At 38.8% G+C, this 24,148-nt stretch overlaps 1 protein-coding gene across 1 annotated transcript in view; it reads left to right on the forward strand.

Moving 5' to 3' along the window:
- Nucleotides 1-24,148, forward strand: part of COG6 (component of oligomeric golgi complex 6) — a 64,641-nt gene that overhangs the window by 10,605 nt on the left and 29,888 nt on the right. Inside the window, exons 5-11 of the mRNA XM_075420875.1 lie at nucleotides 7,705-7,816; nucleotides 9,801-9,883; nucleotides 10,117-10,187; nucleotides 11,330-11,423; nucleotides 15,120-15,248; nucleotides 15,361-15,452; nucleotides 19,779-19,843. Coding sequence (XP_075276990.1) covers nucleotides 7,705-7,816; nucleotides 9,801-9,883; nucleotides 10,117-10,187; nucleotides 11,330-11,423; nucleotides 15,120-15,248; nucleotides 15,361-15,452; nucleotides 19,779-19,843 — 646 coding nt within the window. The remainder of the gene's footprint in view (nucleotides 1-7,704; nucleotides 7,817-9,800; nucleotides 9,884-10,116; nucleotides 10,188-11,329; nucleotides 11,424-15,119; nucleotides 15,249-15,360; nucleotides 15,453-19,778; nucleotides 19,844-24,148) is intronic.

A 24,148-nucleotide genomic window follows, 5' to 3' on the forward strand; every position in this document is an offset into this window, starting at 1 on the left:
AAGCCCAGGAACAGAGAGCCTATGGTCTTTCCTGGAAATTTATTTTCGTTCTTTATTGTTTTCCTACTATCTGTTTGAGTTTTCCTTTTGCTGCTGGTTAAGCTGATTTGTTCTGAGCTTATTCCAGGTGGATGTAGAGAACAGTGTTATTTTCATGCCTTTGGCAACATTTTTGAATTTGATGGCAGATTTGAAGCTAGACTAAGCAGTCCCCTTTCAGGTGTGATTGTATCATATTGTGTGAAAAGTAGGCTGAAGATGTTGGTCTGTTTGGTATGATAGTATCAACTATCTCACCTCTACAAGGTAGAAAAGAATCTGTTTACTGGTAATACGCTCCTTCTTAACTTAATCTCTGTTCACAACTTAGAAACCATATCTTATATCTTAACCATTGCTAAACAGTGATTTACCGAGCAAGTAGAGAGGCTGCCTTCTTATAGTGGCCTTCTGTGATAGAGTGACTACAGTGGACAAGGGAAGAGCTACAGATGTCATCTGATTTCTATAAGGCATTTGACACAATCACCCACAACATCCTTCTCTCTAAATTGGAGAGATATGGATTTGATGGGTGGACTGTTTGGTGGATGAGGAATTGGTTGTAAGGTCACATCCAGAGGGTAGAGTGGTCAACGGCTTGATGTCCAGATGGAGATCGGTGACAAGTGGTGTCCCTCAGAGGTCTGTACTGGGACCGGTACTGTTTAGTGTGTTCTTCAGCGATATAGATGGTGGGATTGAGTGCGCCCCCAGCAACTTTGCAGACGACACCAAGCTGAGTGGTGTGGTTGACATGCCTGAGGGACAGGATGCCATCCAGAGGGATGTGGACAAGGTTGAGAAGTGGGCTTGTGGACCTTATGAGGCTCAACAAGGCCAAGCGCAGGGTCCTTCATCTGGGTCAGGGCAACCCCTGCTAACAATACAGGCTGGGGATGAAGGGATTGAGAGCAGCCCGGCCAAAAGGAGTTTGGGGGTACTGGTGAATGAGAAGCTGGCAATGTGAGTTGGCAGTGTGCGCTCACAGCCCAGAAGGCAAACCGTATCCTGGGCTGCATCAAAACCAGCATGACCAGCAGATTGAGGGAGATGATTCTGCCCCTCTACTCTGATGAGACCTCATCTGGAGTCCTGCGTCCAGCTCTGGAGCCCTCAGCACAGGAAAGACAAGGAGCTGTTGGAGCGGGTCCAGAGGAGGCCACAAAAAAGGTCAGAGGGCTGGAGCACCTCTCCTATGAGGAAAGGCTGAGAGAGTTGGGGCAGTTCAGCCTGGAGAACACTGCGGGAGACCTTATTGCAGCCTTTCAGTATTTAAAGGGGGCTTATAGGAAAGATGGGGACAAACTGTTTAGCAGGGCCTGTAGCCATAGGGCAAGGGGTAATGATTTTAAACTAAAAGAGAGGGTAGAAAGAAGGTTTTTACAGTGAGGGTGATGACACACCAGAACAGGTTGCCCAGAGAGGTGGTATCTGCCCCATCCCTGGAAACATTCGAGGTTAGGTTGAATGGGGCTCTGAGCAGGCTGGTCTAGTTGAAGATGTCCCTGCTCACTGCAGGGTCCGTTCAAACCCAAACAGTTCTGTGGTTCTGTGATTCTGTATGTGTCACATGATTGCTGTGAAGTTTTGCATGTGAAAATTGCTTATGCAGACTGTTCCGTAGATACGTACGAATGATGTTTATAGAAAGCCTGGTCAGTATGTAAGTAGAAAATTACTGAATTCTATGAATTTATTTACAGCATATAAACTTTTTTAATGCTAGTATATAGTAATCTGTTTTGCAAGGTTTGAATCATTTCAGTGCAGTTAGTATCTTCTGTTGCCAAACTTCTGATTTAGTCTTTTTGATTTTTACCTATTTATTTTTAAAGCAGAATGTATTATATGGCAGGGCTGCAGCATTGCAGACTAGCTGTCTTTAGATAGGGATTACAGATGGGAGAAGCCTTCTAAGTTCAAGTCCGCTCTCCTGCATGATGACTTTCATAAGCTCACCAACTATTCAATATATAACTAGTTGATAATTTTTGCATTTTGTACGTGTTGCTGTTCTTGCAACTCTTACCTCAAAAGCTTGTTCTTTCCAGTAAAAGCCTGTCCCTAATTTCCAACCTAATTTTTGGATGTAAATTGACAGTTTTCTCATCTTGTCCATTATCTTAAGAGCTTCCTTCATCTCCTCTCATAAATTAGATTCTCCATTCCCATGATCATCCTGCTAGCTCTGGCTTAATGGGAGTCCATTGTTCTTGAGCACAGATTATCAGGATTATGATCTGTTTTCTAGAAGAGGTCTCACTAAAGCCTTCTGTAATATTTTTGCTATTTTCTTGTATCCTGGGAATGTTAGACAATTCACTGTGATTTTCTGTGCCTTCCTATTTTTTAATTAAGGAGAAAATTTTGTAATTGCGTTCTGTGATGGAATTGGTCACTGAATACCTTCTCACAGTATTTCAATTCTCTAATAAAAGATGCAGTTAACAGAAAATAACATAGAATAAAACCATTTGTTATCAGAGTTTACAAATAAATTTTTGTACCTGGTACTTAAGAGTGGTTTCCTAAGACTTACTTGTGTGTAGATGTTTTGTTATGTAGTCTTGTATATTTGCCTTTCACAAAAACCATCACAGAAAAATAATTTTTCCAGCTGCTGCTGAAAAGCATTTATATGTGTCTGTTAAAGATAGTTATTATTTCTTTATAAGTTAGAAATATTCCATGTTTTTTAGGCTTTAACAAGCATATTTTTTGAATCCTCAGTACCACAAATTGAAAGTAATTTCAGAATGTGCTGCTATGGCTCGTCCTAGGTAGCTAGCAGATTTTTGTGCTGTACTTGGTGGCAAGATAAAATGAAACTTTTGAAAGCCTGTTTCTCCTCCATCTCATTTTTTGAGCTGTCTAGGTGATAATCCTAACAAACAGTGCACGTTTGTATTTGGTTCAAGGGAAAAGTGCATGAAGTGCATAGTTTTCCCAGCCTTTTGAGTTCTCTTGCAAAAGAATTCTGTCTCCCTGGTAACGATTAAAACTGGGGAAATTGCTCTTTGTTGGAGTCTTGTCCCCTGCCCAAGCTCCAAAGTCTACCAGCGCTTGGCACTTCCCCCTTTGCATCGGTGCACTGTTCCCATGATCTGTTGGTTTTGTTCCTTTTTGCAGGGATAACTTTGGTAAAAAAAAAACAAAACAAAACAAACAAAAAAAAAAAAACCAAAAACAAAAAAAAAGCCACCACTTTGGGATGACAGCACAGTGTGGCCTTTCCTCTGCTGTACTGGCCTTGCTTGGAACACAATTTAGAAATGATTTGTGTTTACAGAAAGGCCAGTGGGTCTTGAAATGTCCACTGCGCAGGCACCGACTGCTGTGGGTTATATGTAAGATGACCTTACTCCAGCTTTAGTTGTTACCTGCATTGTGTCTTGCATAGCGCTTATCGCAGTGAAACGACTATAGCAAACTTGAGTAATACTTCAATCCATTTCCGTGCTTCAATAAGATTGGTTAAATTCTAGTTAAATGTCTGTTAGCTTATATCTGAGGAATTACATATATAATATTAAATACCTATGCGAATGTATTGGTCTCATTAATACTGTATATTGCCAGGTGGAAGTCAAGGGTACGTAGCCCTTACACGTTTTGTTGCTGATCCGTCATCTAGGATATAGGATCTCTTTCTCATGCAGATTGATAACTGAGGCAACTTTCATAGCCAGCATAAGAAGAGGCTGGATTTTGAAACTGAGTAGTTTGTTGAAATCTCATGTCCTTTGTAAAGAGCCCAAAATAAATTGCTTTACCAAAATTGAGACGCGTGCTATTATGTTTAGGATAGATTTTTCTCACCACTTCAGAATCTCTATCTTGAGAAAGATAGATGAAACTTTGCTGCCACCTTGAGGCTGCTACTTTGTGTTTATATTGTGAAACTTTTAACTTGACAGTACACGAGAGTTTAATACATTGACTGTGTTATAAAAGCTAGTTATTGGGTATGTGCAGTGTGGGTCAGCAGGCAGTTCTGGTAGGTGTAGCTAAAGACACATCCAGGGATGGGAATGGCTTTAAAGCACAATGTTTGATTGAACCTTGTTCTCTGTGGCAGCAAAAAAGCAACAAAGGAAGGACTTGTGCAGAGTGAGGACTTGCAGGCAGAGAGAGATTGACTACCAAGATCTTCTGCCATTTTTCATTTTTATAACCCCAGGAGTGAAAGGGGCACAGAATTTCAGCGCGGACTAACAAGCGTGCTGTTTGTACACTTTGTGACTGGCTCTTGTTCTTTGAAAGTCTACAACCCTAATTCCATCAAATCTGCAAAGCAAATTAAACAAACTGTTATGCCCAGTATATTGCACTTCTTAAAAGCAGACTTCCCCCTGCCCCTAGTCTGGTGAAAGTATATGTTCAAAAAAATCTGAAGAACAGGAGACAACAGAAAATGGAGGTTTTCTGTAAGAATGATTAAAAGTTTATGCACTTGGGAGATACACAGGTTCAAAGAACAGAAAAGTTTCTCAGTGTGCTATCTGCCCCTGTGTTTATAGGAGATTTTGTTTCAGTTGAAGCCAAAGAAGGTCTTGCATTTGCTTTCTGTACTCTCTTTCCACCTTCTTCTCCCTAAAGGGAGGGATAATCCAATGTAAGTCTCTTCAGCTTTGTGGTTTTATATTAAATTCAGATTTCCATCACAAGAGGGAAGACTTGGAGCAGCTATTAAGTAAGGTTAATTTACTAAATTACATTGTCTGTTGTTTCAGCCAAATCCAGTGATGGTGTAGTCGATGGGTTAGACTTCCTCAGCACAGTGGTGTGGAACAGGAATGTGCTGTTGAAAGCACCATCATTTGGTGAAATTTTAAGTGTCCTTGGCTGATTTTCAATTTGAGCAGCTACATCATATGCCTCTAGTTTTTTTGGGGTGGGTTGAGAGGAGAGAGTCTTACTTTTTTTTTATTAGTTGTAGTAGTACTAGTGATTGACTGCTGAAGTGACCTCTTTTTATACCCCAGAAGAGTGCTGAAGTGTGGCTTTCATGAGTGATTTCATGCAGCAGTGAACTAAGTAGTCACTACCCCCTTATGTCTGGCAGCTCACTGTGCTGGCACAGCCCTTAGTGCAGGGGCTGTGCCTGTGCGGAACTTAGTACCCCACAGTCCTTTAGAACAGGACTACAGTAAACTGAATTAGAGACTACATGTAACCTCTGACCAAAAAAGTAATTAAAATTAAAACTTAGGGCTTTTTCTTGCCTTATTTGTTCGCTGATCTGGTTCACTACATGATACTATAAACAACGGTTCCTGCGCAGTGGGAGAGGCAGTACAGGGCAGGGATGAGCAGGGGTGGCTGAGGCAGCCTGAGCAGCATGGCTCAGGCATCATTGCAATGATGGAATATATTGCTACAGAGCAGACCTATCCATCTTTCATCTGTGTTGTGGGAATGACGTAGTTATCATCAGAAAATCTCTCAGAAGCCTAATATGTCATTAAAAATACACTTTTGTTAGTATCCTCCTGTCTGTTAATTCTTGTAAGTATATTTTGTAGACACCTCTTGGTGGTTTTTTTCTCTGTCTCAAGCTGAAGTTATACCATGGCTTCCTCTCTTCATACTTTATTGCCTAATCTTTCTGCTGAAAATTTACTGAATGTGTTCAAAATTGTATTTTTCCATTCTCCTTACGCTGTGTTGAGGTCTACTACCCTTTCTGTGTCAGAAAAGCATATTAGTGGGGCTGGAAAACAGTGCCGGTCTGTTTAGGTTTGAAGATAGTCTTGCGTGTCCTCACCCTCGTATGAGAGATTTAGATAAAGTTATCCAAAGAAAAGATGGGGCAGCTTCAATCCCTTCAGATCCATCACCTCACACATCTCCCCTCTCTGCCCCTGGACTATTTTGGTACTTTCCATTTTCTCTTGTATCTCTCTTTCCCCATGCCCCATTCCTTGTGCTAGACAATCAACTCCACCTCGCTACCAGACTATCATGATGCTTCTCAGTCTTTCCTCTCTTCCAAATAAATACCTTTCTTGTCTTCCTGTAACTGGATTTTCTTGTTTCCAAGCGATTTATGCACTCTTAAGCCTTCCCTTTTTAGACTTCTTCCGTGCTTTTCCTCACTTGCAGTGAGCTACCACCAAGATAGCTTGAAAAGTGCTGTATTTTTTCATGGATGCATCTGCTGTCATTGCCTGTTTAGTTGGCCAAAATCATCCTTCATCACTCTTGTTCCTTCCCTGAGAAAGAGTCAGCTTCATAGAGACCCTGAATTTGCAACTGTAGAGTTTGCTTAGAGAAAATTAAATAGACAGATTGATTTTAAGCATTGCAAGACTGTCAATGTGAGGGCAAAACAGCCATGTCTGCATAGGACCCTGGGGAAACCTGACTTATCAATTAAAGATGTGGTATTAGAGCATATGAGTTTTGGGTTTTCCTTTTTGTTTAGATGTCTCCCTTGCAATTTGTAAGTACTGGGTTGCTTTCCCCTTTGATTTTCATAAATTTTACTGTTAAAACACTGTTGGGTTCCATATTCCCTTCATTCTCTCTGGTCAGTATGCGAAAGCACTGACAGTTGCAAAGCATTTTATCTAATTTATAAAAGAGCTTGTGGAGCTGACGCATGGAAAGGTCATCCGTGTCTACAGAAGGGAAGCCAGTTTTCCGTGCTTCTTCAGCTGAATGAAGTCCAGACACTAGTTGGATAGTAGAGAAGGAGTAAATAAATAAAAGCTTGCTTTTCAAGCTTCGTTCTTGCAAGGAAATTGAATTATTGCAGTCAGTGTTAGAAGTGTACTTGCCTGTCTTACCACCCTTAATAACAGTGTATTTATCTTGCAGTAATTGCATTGGAAGCTGAAATGGTCTTAAACTAATAGAGGCTTGTTATTCTACAAATAACTAATTAGTGCCTTCTCAATGTCCTGAAAAAGTAGTCTTTGTTTCCTGGAGTGCTGTGTGCTCAAACCACAGTTTGAGCAATTTTTCCATTGCTACAAGAATTCCAGTCCCTTCTTGTGGAATAAATACATATTCATGTGGGTCCTTCTGTGGTTGTAAGGTGTGGGACAAAACCTGTGCATAAAGATGCTGCCCACGAGATGGCGTTTGCCTATTACATCCCTGCTGTGTTTATTTCAGGGAAGGTAATCAACAACAGAATTAGCCATTACATTTTGATTGCTTGTGAGATTAGTAAATTTGTATTCCAACTGTATGTTGTTAAAAAGAAATGGATCTGTTCTACAGAAAAGGAGATTAATCTAATGATCATTTTCCCATTTTGTGTGCTACAGCTTTTTGTGTCTCTGAAAACATGAGCTGAAACCTTATTCTTTGCTTGATGAATTTGAAAGGAAATAACTGCAAGCATTACAAAGTACAAGCACAGAGTATCTGGATTATATAACTTGTGATACAATACTAAAGGAGCATTTTTTAAAAGAATTTACTGGTTTTCAAAGGTGCTAACTTACCTTTATGTTGTCTTGACTCAGTAATCTATGTAAACTTAATAGAAATTGTATGTGAAGATGCAACTCAAGTGTTTGATGGGAAGAATGTACTAGGAGAATTCAATAACATCGATTTCTAATGCTAATTATATTTGCAAAAGTGTGAATATGCAAAATAAATCTGAGATAAGCATAAAAAGGTAATGTCGTCTTTGTTTTATTACAGTCAGAGACTAGAAATGAAAGCACAAGTTGCAGATGCATTCATAGCAAAATTCCAGCTGACGCCGGATGAAATGAACCTCCTTCGAGGCACAAAAGATGAGCCAATTACTGAGGTAACTCAATGAACATTAAAAGCTTTCTGCTGAGCTAAAATGTAGAAGCGCCCTAGCTGAATTGTATGTAAGAACTTATTATCAATTTGTAATTTAATTTTTTATGGAAGAATCTACCTTTTAACAAAATGGTGCATTTCTGATGAGTTTGAAATGTGTGATGAAAGATTCAAGTAGTAAGAAGGAAAACCAACATTAAATTCTAGTTTGTGTAATGAGTTTAAGCCACAAATGAGCTATCATGTGGTTCTACACTTCAAAAAGATTTTTATGAAATCTGCATTGTAAGTGAAGATGTTTTAAAAGTTTATCACACTCAAAGAAAGCAAATGAGAAATTTGCAGCGCTTCAGTAATACAGAGGACTTGCATGTGTGTGTGCATTTTGCGTATGGGTGTATGTAGATACTCAGTGACTTGAAACAGTGTGAGCTGAGACTCCTCATTATTGTTTAGTTGATGAAGATACTAGGTGCTGATTCACTTTTAGCCACCTTCCAAAATGAGTTTTTGAATATGTTTATGGTTTGAATAAGTAGGCACATTGTTCTGCAGTAAAAGCAAACTGAATAATGAGAGAAATGAGTATGCTAAATAGATTTTTATTATTGTAGTTGCATAGAAACCTTCGCTTGAATGTAGACTACCTGCTGAGACATACTATCTCATTACCACAGGCATCCTGTTTGCAGTTAAAGCATTATTAAAGACATGGAACAGATAACCATAAACAGTGCTAATGAAAGCATAAATGGAATGTGTTAAAAGATTGTGCACTTGAGTAATTGCTGTATGTCTTTGTACCAACTATTGCCATGAAAGAACATTCTCGTTTCTAAAAAGCACGTGTTCCAGGGAACAATGGCAGCAATGCTGTGCCTTTTATTCAGTGCTTGATTCACAGCAGAACGAGGATTAGTCCTTTTGATACTTTGATCTGTCTCAAAAATGTGCAGAAGTGACGGAGGTATAATCGCAATTGTGCTACTGAAATGGCAGACTTCAGTAAAATCATGTGTGTGCTTTTCCCCTATGATAGAATCAGCCACTGTGCTTAAAACATTTTTAGTCAGGCTTCTGTTTTGGCAATTTTTTAATGCTTTTTTTCTGAAGGAAGAGTGATTTGGGTTTTTATAAACATGATCTGCAACACAGTTGATGCAGGGCAGTAGGTTAAACCGTTGTCCTTCTTCACTTAGAATATGTATATTTTTCTGTGGCTTGAACCAGAATGAAACTCTTGTTTTCCTGAGGCAACTGTGTTCAACTCACAAAAGATATAACAAACAGTTATATCTCAATTAGCAGGCCTCCTCCATGATGTTTGAAAGATGACTTTGTAGTAAGACATGTGTTTGAAAATGTTAGTGGATTTCCATTTGCTCTCTAAAACAGTAACAAAATAACCCTTTTAGTGGCATGTCTGTGTCTACTAGTTTGGGTTGTTTTTTTTTCTTCACTGTTGCTGCTGGGTTGTTCAAGGGGGAAAGATTGTCCTGGAAAGCCCTTGGTGTAGTCTATTGCAAATGTTTGATTTCTCTTAGAAATTGTTACCCCATTGTATGAAAACAAGAAATATCAACCTGTAATCATTGTATTTTATAATGTTTCAGTTTGCTTTTTAGTTGCTAACGTTAATGAAGAGAAGATGATGGAATGCATAGTAATGTCCTCACAATCTCCCCAAAGTGTTAACTAATAAGTATAAAACACACACATGCTACATAAAAGACAGGTTAAAAACACATGTGTGTTCTTAATTTTTTTTTGTTTTGGTGGAAGAAAGGCGTGGTGCAATGGGAAAGAAAAAAATCCTGAGGTGGCAGAGGGGGGCTTGTCTTTTAAAAGCAGCACTTGGAACACAGACCTGCAAGGAAGATAATTAAGGCATTGAAGTGGGGAGTACAGAGTGCTGGAGATTTGAATGAGAAGCTACTGCTTTTAAACACTGCTTTTTTGTTTGTTTGTTTTTTAAATTGGTTTAGGATTTTTTCAAGGCTTTGGGAAGAGTAAAGCAAATACACAATGATGTCAAGATTCTTCTCCGGACAAATCAGCAAAGGGCAGGGTGAGTGCTACTTAAATGAGTGCAAGATAACCATTTACTAGTTAAAAGCAGAAGTCACAGCAAGGTCTCATTCTTTACGTTACATGACTATACAGAGTGTTTTACAAAAAAACAAACAATAGTAATATATTTTAAAATTTTCATTATTTGAATAATGGTGTGTTTGATTTATACATGTCTTTGCTAGTACTACCTAAAGTAGTTTTTGCAAAGAATATCTTTTTGTCTTGTAGCTTGGAAATTATGGAACAGATGGCTTTACTGCAAGAGACATCTTATGAACGACTTTACAGATGGACTCAAAGTAGGACTGAGAATGTTTTTATGTTTATGAATATTATTATGATGATTCCTTTAATTCCTTGATGTGGATTGAACTCAGAAAAAAACCCTTTCCAAGATTCATTAACAAGACTTTGGGTTTCCTTCTTAGTAAAAAATTTGTTAGAGATTCTCTCCTTTTCTGGGCCAGTCTCATCTCTGTTTGTAAAAGTGTATTATTTATTTATATTTTTAGGTGACTTTCCACAGAGAACTACAACTACAGATTGGTAGTCTAAGCAAATTGTTAAGTGCATGGTGTTTCATGTTCTTGCAGGTTACAGGGAAGTTGTTGTTTTTGACAATTTGGTAGCAAGATCTAGTTTAGTGGCTGGCTTACTACCTTCAAAAAAGAAAAAAAAAACCCCAGCTTTACTTTATCAGGATGCTCTTTTGAATGATAGCAGGCAATTATTTTTTTCATGTGTACTCTGGATCCAAGTGTCAAGTGTTTGGTGTGGCATCTTGGTAGTGTAAAATGGAGATGCTTGTTTATTACTTCTCTCTTCTCCTAAGACACTGGCAGGAAGATTTGTGAAAAAAAGCTGGTACAGTGTGATACTATATTCGTTAGCTCTTCTTCAGTGGATGCTGAAACCTCGAATAATGGTTGTGGTTTCGCCTTAATGAAAATTTATAATTTTTATGCCGATGTGTGATTTGGTGTATATGATTTCCACTTTCTTGCATGGCATATACAAGATTATATAGTTAAATTGATTAAAGTAAGAAGAAAAAAACAAACAACAAAACAAATCCACAGCTTGCTTAAATACTTGCTCCCTTTTTTATGAATAGTTTACCTGGAATGTGGTAAACAGTTAAAAGGAGCTTGACAGAATTCTGATGGTTGAATGATTTAACATTTGTATTTGGGCACAAACAGATACTAAGCTTCCTTTAATTTTTATTATTGTTGAAATTTGTGAAGGACATCCATTTTACAGTGAAGTACTGCTTATGGGGCAATTTAATTACGTTAACATGGACTAGGCCAGGTAGCATATTCTGAAGCCTTCAGTTCAAAACCCTTTGAGTTTTTAACTCATTTTCTTGTTTGACAGCTTCTTATAAAAGGTGTTACAGTGTAAAGAATGCACTTTTATGTGTGTTGATATTTTATAGATGAATGCAGGACTTTGACACAAGAATCATGTGACATTTCTCCAGTTCTCGCTCAAGCGATGGAAGCCTTACAAGATAGACCTGTCCTGTATAAGTAAGTATATGTTCATGATTCTTTTCAACAGAGTATTTCCAGTCTATAAAATTTAAAAATGGGCATGAGTTACAGTGCCAAGGATGGTGGCAATTTGGTCCTGTGCCAGATTTAAAAAAAAAAATAATTAAAAAATCGTATTTCAACTTCTTTACGTTTCCGAAGTCTTTTTGACATAATAATGGTACAGTAAATGTCAGTCCACTTTTTCTAACTTACTGGTTTCTAATTAAAGTAAAATGTCAGACTGTTTTTATTTTAATCAGAATGAATTGTGAATTTCTGCTGCTCTCTTTGTAGGGTTTTTCAGAAGAAAAAAAATACCGTCCAAAGCATGTGATTGTCTCATTTAAATTCTCACAGTAAAAAGTTGATAAAGGCTAATTAGCTTCTACTGAAGTGCTTCTGGTAGTAAGAATGTCTTCCGTTATAAGTTGTACAGTTATCTATTTAAAACTGTCTACTACATATGGGTCTCAAAAGCACAGGGATACTTTTTAACATATATTTAAAATATGTGCTACAAAATATATTACTGTTTAGTTCTCGTTCATAATTTGCTGCAGGGACTGAACGTAAATGAAGTGGTACTTAGTAGCTTAGTGTACTTAGACAACGTAACCACGAGGTGGCACTGCAGGAACTGTTTTTAGTGGGGTGACCATGCCTGGAGAGGTGGTACTTAAACTTCTTTGCTTTTTAGGGTTTTTTTGAAAAATGCCTTCATTACATTTTGCCACTGTTGCAAACTACTCTTAGCCACAGGCATCCAGGACAGCAGAGTGCTAGGCAGTCTTTCAAAGGCTAGCCTTGTCTTTAGGAGTGTTGAATGTGCGAAGGTGTAGGTATGCGACACTGTACATCTCTGTGGAGCTCTTCACGGGGAAAATGCATAGTGCAAGCGGACCTTAAAAATTCTGTCTGTATGAGAGAGGATGCACATCTCGACAGGCTCAGTCAGTTCTGCTGGTTAATGTGAGGGAGGGGTGGTGTTACTCGACCTCCCCAGCTGTTGCATGCGGTGCGTTGCAGTACATCAGGCCATAGCTGGGGACTGCAGGGTCCTTTCTTGCTTTCTCTCCTCCAGGCCCTCTTGCACAGCTGCAAAGGATCAGTCGCAACTGTGTTCACTACATTTTATAGAATTCTTTATAGATACAGTTTGTATTTTTTGTAATAAATATTTTGTTAAATTATGTTACTTTCAGACTTCGTATAAAGCCATTGTTTTACTTTCTTAACATTTATGGAAAAAAAAAAAACCACCTTCTGTATAAATCCACAGCTGGCAATTTAAAATGAATCTGCAAAAGAGACTTTATTTTTATTCTGATGTCTGTCTGGCAAACAGCAGTACTAGTATTACCAAAAGCAGAACTTGGTAGGTAGGACTCTTTTTGTGTCAATAAGGCAAAAGTAGACATTACTGTAGAAGATGTAGCCATATCTCTCTCGGCATAGATTGTCGTACTTAACTACTTACTACAGCAGTACTGTTAAAATTGCATTATTGATGCTTTACATTTTAAACCTCAGGATTTAGATTATTCTCTTCCAATGTTTTTGTACACCTTGAGTAAATAACAAACTGCTGAGTTTAAAATGTAAAATTTATGTCACAGAAGAAAGTAATTTTAAATTATTGTTGGTTTTACGCATATAAGCACTGCTGTGTGAACTAAACACTTTTCCTCCAAATCACTGCCCTTGCATCTGATAAAGATTGTGATTTGACTGAGTGAAATTGAGTAAGATGGAGAAGGGCAGGAGTTTAAAAACAAAACTATAAATTCTTGTTTTGTTATATTGATTTATGTCTTGTTAACTTAAGGTTGCAGAAAGATTGCACCATGGATGGACTTTTGGGAACTGCAGTCAGTAGGGACCTGACATACACATTTCAGTTTGGTTTCCACTTCCTGGTTCTAACAGAAAAATGGAAAACTGTTTCATAGAAAATACATGGGGTCATAGCTCAAAGCGGGGTTCCTTTTCCATCCTCCAATCCAGTTTTCAAAGCTTTTTCTCCACCTCCTTCCTCTCCCCCCAGTGATAATTATTTTACTGAGTTTAGAAAAAATTGAAGCTGGATTGAAAAGAATCCACATGTTGTTTTCTTCCCTGACATGAGCACTTGTAGTAACATAGTAGTAAATACTGTGTTTCTAGTGTAAATAATAGTTATTACTGAATTTTTTAGATGCAGCATTTTGTAATAGTAATACCCTGTTCTACTGAGTGCAAAAGAAAATTAGTAGTTTTCTTTTTAAAACAAAATTATCATTATTAAATGCTGTTTACAAAGTTAATAACAAGATCACAAGATCTGTTTCACTGCTGTATTTTTAGCGATCTATTATATAGCTGTTTATTGGAGGGAAAAAAAAAGAAGCTTAGCTGGTTTCTACAAGTACTTGAGATTTTTCACTGCAGTACTGCTACTCCTCAACTGTGGGTAGTCAGCAGATCCCAGATCTTTCCTGCATTTAATTGCATATTTTTTGTAAATATTAGTTTATTAAAGCCTTTTTTTAATTAGACTTTTTTTCTTTTAAATTTTACTCTCTTAAGTAGACAAGTACAGTGTATGAAGAAAAAGATATAAACAGAAATATCCGTATTCTTCAGTGTGCTTTTTTCCCCTTCTCTCAAATAGTAATGTAGACTGAAAAAAGCAAAACTGAAGGTTCCCTTGGACTTTTTATGGCATAATAGAAATCTAATTGAACTTTACATGGAACGTATTTGAAACACTACGTTATTTTCTTCTGTGTTTTGTTCTCCACATCTGTTAATTGTCAATGCAGTACTCATTGAACTTCAGTCAGTGAGTAACCTGCTATTTATTATTACTATTTTTATATCTGTTCAGCGGCTGGGTGTCATTGGCAAGTGACACCATGCTTACTCTTTGGCATTTCTTAAGTTATATTGCAAAAATAAACTGTCATGTATATTTTCTTTTTCTCCTTTGTAATTTATGTGTTTTGCTCAAAATGCTTAAATTCGTTTTTCTCAAAAAAATGTAAGTGTTCTGTGTCTTGCAAAAATCCTGTGTCTAAGCAGATGTAACAGGGATGAGAGCAGTGTTCATTTCCCATTCTTCACTTGGTGTCGTGCTTCAGCCCGAACAAGAAGGTAGCCTGCTGCATAAATGAACCGTGTGTGTGTTCTTAGTACCTCCTCTACTACCAGCAAGCTGTTTGAGATCATGCGCTCTGGGCTGTAATTGTCCACCCATTAAATACCCAACTAAGACTCACTTAATTCAAACCAGTGAACAACTATGAGATGAAAATAACCTTTTTGCTACTAATCATGTGGTAGCCCAGAAGAAAGAGAAAGCCTTGTGTTATTGCAGTGCAGTAAGTTGCTGCTTCTGTCAGTCAGCTGCACCACGTGTGAGCGGGAGTCCTAGACCTGTCAATACAAGCTTATATGTACAAAAATGGAAAAGCTGATTTTTCATTTATTTGTGTGAGGTAAGGGAATGGGAGGGTCGAGGAAAAGTTATCTTGAGAGTCTGTTCAGAGGAGTCAAGGAGATCAGATGGTTTTGAATGCTTCATGGTAGAAGTATTGATGCAAGTGTTCTAGAACTATAAAAACGGTTCCTCATGTTAACTGTAAAGCTGAGCTAGTAAACTGTGATAAGGTGAACTGTTTAGATTTACCCATTTTCATGTTTCGATAACAGGTACACGTTGGATGAGTTTGGAACAGCTAGGAGGAGTGCTGTAGTCCGTGGCTTTATAGATGCTCTTACTAGAGGAGGTCTGGGAGGTACTCCCCGCCCTATTGAAATGCACTCCCACGATCCTCTGAGGTACAGTATTAGCAAGAATGTATGTGAAGTAATCCTTCTTTTGCCTGTTGGCACTTTGAATCCCTGACACCATAAACCGCTGATTTACACAGAAATTTCTGTCTTTATTTAGGTACGTAGGAGACATGCTGGCCTGGCTGCATCAAGCTACAGCTTCTGAAAAAGAACACCTAGAAGCTATGTTAAAGCTTGTAACTATTCAAGGTAGTAGAAGATTTTAAAACATAAATTGGGAAGTGGTAGAAAGTAAGTCTGTCATAAGGCAAAGCATGGTTGAAGCCCAGCCCAAGAAATTCCTTACGAGAGTGTGAGCTTAGATTTTCCTGGAAATAATTTCAGAATAGCTGGTGGTTGCATTTTGCCAGAAGAAGGCCTTTAACAAAGAAGAGTATTTCAAAATGCACTCTTTTCATTTTACTGTGCTTAGAATAGATTTACATTAAATTTACAAAGGGACATTTTAGATTGTAGTTCAGAGTTCAGAAATTGTCTGGAATATATATGAGTACTTACCTCTCTGAAAACATTGTCATAGGGTTGCTTATTGATATGTTGAGGATTCCTGTTATGCCTTGCTCATTTGTTTAGTAAATTTTTAAAATATAATTCAGTCTTCCTATAATTCTCTTCCTTCTGTGCTACAAATAATATGGAATTTTCTTGTCATGTAAAATATCGTTGTAGGTTTATGGAGGTCAAAGTAGGCTGCTCATAAATATGCGAAGATTTCTAATATCAAAGCTCTTCTTTCATTAACAGAACTACAGATTCTCATTCTTATTCTCCAGCGCCTTTGCTCTGTTTTAAGTACATCGGACCCTTACTTTAAAGGCCTTTATCCTGTAGAAGCTGTAGTATGACTTGGCTCCATAGCTTCAGCCAAAGACTTGTTTAATAAATTAGGCATGTGTACTCAGGTTTAACAAGATCCTTGTAAGAACCCACAGTTGGTCTGTATCTGGTGAGCTCTTCAGACTGTGTGTCTTAACTGAGTCCTGCCCTGGGATTTAAAGTGAATATGCATTCTCGTTTTCCTTACTGCTGGAAGTATTAATTGACTTTCCCAATTAATGGTCTGTGAGCAAGGAGGCTGTTCAGGAACTGTTGTAAATCAAACTGAAGGAATGTTGTTGGGTTTTAGCTAAGGTTAGGGCATACTATAGAAGTGAATTTAATACTAGTTACGGACAGGGAGACAGGAAAGCAGGCCTCATGATGGTTTTGTGGTAAAGACATGGCAATTCTCTGCAGATGACTACCTGCTGCTTCTGCTGCAACTGGGGAGTCCTTCGGGAAAAGTTGGCCCCATGGAGGATGTTACTGTTTCTGGTTCTGCTGTAGGCTGGGCTACTGCTGCTGCCCAGGCCTGTATTCTGTTCTGAAATTCTCCCACCTCTTTGTGCAGTGCTTTATTTAACTATTAAATCCCTCGGCCTTCTGACAGGACGTCAGGCTGAGCTGCTATAACCACATAATTAGATACATTTCGAGCATTTCAGCCATAGATCAGGGTAAACTACTTGAGAATGTAAAGAATATGTTTTTGGGAAAAATTTTCCAAAAAAATCACCAGGCCAAAACTTTTTTCCCCAAGAGACTAGCATAAATGAGATTCAGGATTTGTGTCTGAAACAAAAGTATGTTTTCTCTGGGAGTGAGTTTGCCATCACTGTTGTACAGTTTTCAAGAAATGTAAAGAGGGATTCTGAGCTTCATACTGGGAGCAACAAAGCCTGGGAGGTGCTGTCTGTTCACCATTCCTCTGCATCTTTGGGAAATTGTTTTTGATGACAAGGATGGATATGTGATAAGATCTGTAAGACAAAACAGTACTTAATGGGATACCACTGGATTTAACAAGAACCTTTTATGCGAAGTGCGGCCTTATGAAGTACCTTGATATTATATGCTTTACATAAACATAGGTAGTGGCTAATCGGTGAGTACAGTGTCTATGGTACTGAGAGATTGAAGTTGAATTCCCTGTGCTATCTTACGGTCTTCAGGTGTCTGATTGCACAGGCTGCAGCCGAGATTGAGTTAATTTCACTTAGCCATTTGAAACGTGGGCATTTTGTTTATTTGCAGTTATAGATAATGATAGAGATTTTCATCTCCAGAGGGCAAATCTTCCCAACAAAAGTTAGATCTAACATAGGCATTTCTGGAGACTTCCGTCACAACTGTTTGGATTTTTTTATGTTCCCTGTAGAAGGAGCCCAAGCAACTACTATAGGTAAGACATGTAACTGGTGGTCTAAAGTTATGTCAAGTGTCTTAACTTTCATTTCAACTTGAGTAGCTTCTTGCAGATGGGACTGGTTTTATTATTTTAATTCAGGAGTCTGTATTCTGAGTTCAGATTTCTGTTTAAATTCTCCTATAAGCTCTGTGTAACTGCAGGAGTATGGAGAACATGGTGAATCTCAGCTACGTGAAAACTTCCCTTCTCTTCTTAAAAAAAAAAAAGCCACATATGTAGCTATGGGTGAGACAGGGATGGATTTGGTCCCAGTGGAAGAAAAATTATGTGAATGCCACATTTTTGGAGAAGTGTTCCCATCCCAGTTTTTACTTTAAAGAGAACAAACTATGTAGCCCACAGATATTCAAGAATAGCTTTTTGAAAGTTTTTAAATTTTAAGCTTACAAATGTTAACTGTTTAAACATTAATCTGACAAAAAATGCTATTAAAATTTTTAAGCACTGAAAACACGTTCAGAAAAACTAAACTCTTTTGCGTTGTACTGGACAAGCATAAAGCATCTGGTTCTCTTCTTCGGAGCTTAGGTGTTCTGCTAACAGGAGCCTTCCAGTCTTACAGAGATCTTGCACTGGAAAGGAATGGAGAATTGCAGGCATTCTGTTTAAGAGATGCAGTAGAAACCCATTTTTCTTGGGGTTACACGAACCTAGCTGGAGAGCAAAAGCCAAAGTCCAAGAAAGATCTCTCCCTTATAGAAAGATGCACAGAGAAAAATGATGTGTGGTGTAGCAGGCAGCCAGCAGCATTTCTTCAGTAATGAACTGTTTTCTAAAAGTGATTTTGGGTCTCTAAGAATTGTTTGTTCCCTAATTATTGTGACGTACTGATACTTGCAACAGTTACATAACCTGCTGTGCTGGAAGATTTCTTTTCACAGTTTTCTGAATCTAAAATATTCTAATTGGACGTGAAAACAGATGAGAAGACACAAGCATGTGATATATGAAGATTGTGATTCCATGTCCTTTGCTGTTTGAACTTGTATATTTTTGCAGCTAAAAGTTTCATACCCAACAACTTGTTGTGAAGTCAATCTGGTCTAGATGTATTATTGCAAATATGTGCTAGATGCTGGTTATGTTGCCGAACAGTAAAAGTGTGACTGTTCCTACTAAAAATGTGTAAATTTTTAGGGTGTATCTGGGAGCTAGCTGTTACATAACAGACCATACATCTTGTGCTTTGTAATCTTGCTTTCTTCCTTTGTATCAATACTCAAATATATAAACATATCTTTATTACCTTGCTAACTTAGTATGCTAAAATTCTTACAGCCACCACACTGAATTGAGCTGTTTCTGCTTATGTGGCTTTTCACGTATCTTGGTGTAAAAAGACATTGGCACAGATCTCTGATCTTTCATAATTTTTACTCTTAGAAGTAATCTCTTTTAGTCTGAAATAAGATCTGCCAAATATAGCTTCAGGTCACCTGATTTCTATCACATGTCACAGTCGGTTTGTTTACTGTTCGTTGCATGGGTCCCATCTGAAGATGAACTCCTGTTGACAAGTTTTAAATTAGAATTAAAGTATTGCTGTCTTCATAAATCTATTCAGAGTTGTTACTGAAGTGAGAGCTTGAAGATCTGTTGCTTTCAGTTTGATTGATTTATGACAGTACCGGTTGCCATGCAACAATTCATTTGTGTTCCATGATAAAATAGGGAAATATTCTCTTTTGTATGTAGTTCTCTGAAAGATGAGTTTCAATTGCTGCTGGGGAGGAAACGTTTGCTAATGCTGCAGCGCACAGCAGTGTGAAGGTACATATGTGATTTAATTTGTAAGAATGCCAGGAGTACATCAGTACCGAACACTGACAGGCACGTGTATTGAGGGTTCAGGCCTTTCAAAATGGTATGTACAGTTGCTCCTTGAGCATCTCATTGGCCTTTTTTGTCCTGTTTTAATTTCGTAAAGTGCTAATACTGAACCTTATTGTGACAGTTTCTTGCTAGATCATTTATTCTTCCCCTTGCTCCTTCTCCCTCAAATCCCCAGGGCACTATGTTGTGCTAGGAAGCAATTGCGTAGCATAAGGTAATGACTCTCCAGGACTCTGTTTTGTCATGCAGCTATTTCTTAATGGCTAGATTTGAAGTTCAGTGGAGGTGTAAACTAGTCTTGTGGAGAAAAGAACATGCAGTTCATAATGCTTTTTATGGAGGAGTAGCTCCTACATTTGTTTATTTGTTTTATAGTCTTGAAGAAAAGAGAATTATATTTGCATAATCTTTGCATGTGTTTGCATTGACTGTAGGTGTGGAAGAAAATATTCAAGAAGTAGTTGGGCATATCACAGAAGGTGTCTGCAGGCCTCTAAAGGTGAAGTATTTTGTTTTCTTTAGCATTCTAGATATAAAAATTGTTCTGTCATGTTTTTCCAGAACCTGTGTCACCGTCTCATCAATGTATTTTCATCACCCTTTGTTGAGAGTTAGATTCTCTACTTTGAGACTCGTAAACCCCTTTAAAGATTCCATCGTTCATAGATATCTGGTTTAAATAGTCATATAGTGAGGGATACTAGGATACTAAATCTATGTTTTGATTTTGTTTCACTTTCCCTAAAGTTCAGGGGTCCTTATGTACAAAAATGTAGCTTTGGGATAATAATATAGGAATGGCTGTAGTGGATCAAATGAAAAATTAATTTAACTTACTACCCTGTTTTTCTTAGTGACTACTAGTATGTGCTTAGGAAAGAGCATACAGGTTGTGTGGCTGTGTCATGATACTTCTGTAGAATAGTTTCCTTGCCTGTTTGTGGACTTAATAAGGACTTGCCGAGCCATAGCTACTGTCTTTGTATTTAATAGACCTTGATAGATTTTTCTTACCCAAATACGTGAAGCTGATATAAATTTTTGGCATTCACAACATATCCTTCAGGAGGGAAGTGCATGGTTTAACTGTATGCTGTGTGAAAAGCCAGCTCTTTTTGGTTTTGTTTTATTTAACAACTCCACCTCTTGTATTGGAAGAGGCCGTGGAAAATTGTTTACTACTTACTGTCTTTATACTACCCGCATTTGCTGTATTTCTGTCGCATCCCTCCACAGTTGGCTTTTTTTCAAGCTAGAGCCTTAGTCAGTTTAGGGGATTCGTTTGGTAGAAATCATTAATAAAGATCCATCAAGTGTTTGACTGTCTTATTTATTAGATGTGCTTCACATAAGCACAACATAAAACAATCAATGTGATGAAGCTGGTACAATGATTGCCTGACCATGCAATGTATAAATCCAAGTGTTTTTGAAGTAAAACCTCATGTCTTAGGCTCTATTATAATAAATTTCTTTTGGGATGCTGTAGCTATAACAGCTGTGTCCAGTTGCCAAATACTTAGTCTTAAATGTTAACAGATAGGTCCGAATAGTATACATAATTTCCTGATCACAAAGAGATAAGGTCTGAAGAGAGGTGAAGATCAAGAAAGTGCCATTTAGAATGCCACAGAATCACAGAAGGGTTGAGGTTGACAGAGACCTCTGGGGGTCATCTGGTCCAAAGGCCCTGCTCAGGCCAGACCACCTAGAGCTGATTGCCCAGGACCATGCCAGACAGCTTTTGAATATCTCCAAGGATGGAGACTCCGCAGCCTGTCTGGGTAATTTACGCCAGTGCTCAGTCACCTTCACAATAAAAGAGTGTTTCTTGATGTTCAGAAGGAACCTCCTGTGTTTCAGTTTATGCTTGTTGCCATATAATTATGATTATCCTTCACAGCCTTTAGTTTTTGACCTGCTGAAAAACAATTGTCGTACTAGATAAACAGGCTATTACCACAGCTTTTTCTGAAGATCTTTTCCAAGCTTTTTCTGTTCTTCTTGCATGCTTTAGTTCTGTTAATACTGAATGCTGGTGTTAGAGTTCAGTGTTTCTGTGCATTCCATCAAAGTAGTTAGGGATAAAATCAAACCTTTGTGTAAGTCAGAGAGAATTTTGGTCTTGTTTTGGTACTTGTAGTTTGTACAGTTTGGTACAGAATACCTTCCATTTTGATTGCCAGACTATTTACACTTGTGTGCTTCTGCCATCTGTAGAAATATTCCCCGAAATATAGTCGGTAATTAGTTACTGTGCTAATAAAAATGAAATAAAACCTATAGAAACAATTAAAGACTTCCTATTGTATTCTGTATTTTAATAGAATGTATCTTACGTTAATTCACTGCCAGTCTAGACTTCCCAATGTAAAACATTCAGTACTTATTGTTTCCCGTGAGGAAATCTTTTGTAGCAAAAAAACCCAAAACCCCCAAGCAGAAAAGCCTTCATACAGTGCAGTTAGATAATTGCAAGCCACTGTGTTGAGAGGAACAGCAAAAATAGACTCAGTTGGGAGGAATCTTTTCTACAATACATTTTTCTTTCTGAAGATTGTCCACAGTAACAAAAATAATTAATTTCAGGGAATTAATAATTAATTTCTGCATTAATTTCAGGGAAAACACTCTTTGTTGTAGTTGTGTGGCACAACAGTATACTGCTTTTCTAGTGGGTTTCTGCTGATGTGTGCAAACCTGTCACTTTGCTGTGAGTTGATGTTGAAGTACAAAATAGCCTGATAAAAGTCGGGTCATAGAATTTCCACAAGCACTTTTAAATACTTCCAGAATTATGTAGTTTTCTTATTGGTTTATGCCTTTCCATGTGAACGTACAAAATGACACAGTTTCCTTATTATTAGGAAGGATTATGCTTATCTGCAGTATAAGTTGACCACTTTTCTTGATGATAGTTGGTTTGAGTTTTAGGCATCCAAGTGAATCTTGAGTACTCGCTAGTGGTAGACCTTAGCACAAGCCTCTCATTTCAGATAGAAGTAGGAGGGCCCTGAAAAACATTTAAATTAACGTCCTTATCTTTTCTGTAGAACTTAAGATGAGGGAGGTCAAAACTAACGAAACGTTTTTGATGCCTTATGTAGACTTCAGATAGTCTTTTATGGTCAACTGACTACAGGACATGTAGGATTAAGCAACGATAAGAGCTATAAGTCCAGGACTTCTCTGAGCAGGTTAGGATGAGTCCCTTGCAGATTTTGGTTCTCGTGCAGTGGAGACTTCTGTGTGGGAAGCAGCAATGCTTCTTCTCCTGCTTTATTTTTTTAATTCTTATTTTTGTTTCCTAACCCTAATCAATATTTTGATTTCCCTCTTTTACCCCTGCCTTTCTTATTCTCTTTTGCTGTACACCCAGACTATACTCAGTATCCGTGCCCAAATGACCTTTTATGCAGCACTGGAGACAGGTGTTTGTACATACACTTTTGTATGTACATATGCATTGAAGAACAAAGTTCACTGGAGTGTTGAAATTGACTTCATGCATTGAGCATTGCAGATTAGAGTCAATAATTATTCTTTGTGTTTTGGTCTCTGACTTAGACGCAAAGGGAGAGGATTGAGGAAGCATAACCATAGTTAATTCTCCCTGCAGCTGGCTCTGACAAGAAGGCACTGCTGCATGTTGTGCTCCATTGACCAGCAGGCAGTAACTTGGGAGGGCAGGTGGCGGCTGATGATTTGTGTGTAGCCCATTCACACACAGGCACAGGGGAGAACAGTGCAGTGATAAGTCACTTCCCATCACTGCATCGTGAGAGCCCAAAGACTGAACCTGGGGCAGTCTTTTATGAGTGAGTGGAGAGTGTGTGTACCATGGAATCACAGAATCACAGAATAGTAGGGGTTGGAAGGGACCTCTGTGGGTCATCTAGTCCAACCCCCCTGCCGAAGCAGGGTCACCTACAGCAGGCTGCACAGGATCTTGTCCAGGCGGGTCTTGAATATCTCCAGAGAAGGAGACTCCACAACCTCCCTGGGCAGCCTGTTCCAGTGCTCCGTCACCCTCGGAGGGAAGAAGTTCTTCCTCATGTTCAGACGGAACTTCCTGTGCCTCAGTTTGTGCCCATTGCCCCTTGTCCTGTCACTGGGCACCACTGGAAAGAGCTTGGCCCCATCCTCCTGACACCCACCCTTCAGATATTTGTAGGCATTTATAAGGTCCCCTCGCAGCCTTCTCTTCTTCAGGCTGAACAAGCCCAGTTCCCTCAACCTCTCCTCGTAGTGGAGATGCTCCAGTCCCCTCACCTTCCTTGTAGCCCTCCACTGGACTCTCTCCAGTAGCTCTTCATCTTTCTTGAACTGGGGAGCCCAGAACTGGACACAGTACTCCAGATGAGGCCTCACCAGGGCAGTGTAGAGGGGAAGGAGAACCTCCCTCGTCCTGCTGGCCACACTCTTCTTGATGCACCCCAGGATCCCATTGGCTTTCTTGGCAGCCAGGGCACACTACTGGCTCATGGTTAACCTGTCGTCCACCAGGACACCCAGGTCCCTCTCCGCAGAGCTGCTCTCCAGCAGGTCCACCCCAAGCCTGTACTGGTGCATGAGGTTGTTCCTCCCCAGGTGCAGGACCCTGCACTTGCCCTTGTTGAACCTCATCAGGTTCCTCTCTGCCCAGCTTTCCAGCCTATCCAGGTCACGCTGAATGGCAGCACAGCCTTCCGGTGTGTCTACCACACCTCCCAGTTTGGTGTCGTCAGCAAACTTGCTGAGGGTACATTCTAACTCTTCAACCAGGTCGTTGATGAAGAAGTTAAACAAGACTGGGCCCAGTACT

Source organism: Opisthocomus hoazin, chromosome 1 (genome assembly GCF_030867145.1).
Source record: "Opisthocomus hoazin isolate bOpiHoa1 chromosome 1, bOpiHoa1.hap1, whole genome shotgun sequence".
In the NCBI taxonomy this organism is placed as follows: domain Eukaryota; kingdom Metazoa; phylum Chordata; class Aves; order Opisthocomiformes; family Opisthocomidae; genus Opisthocomus; species Opisthocomus hoazin.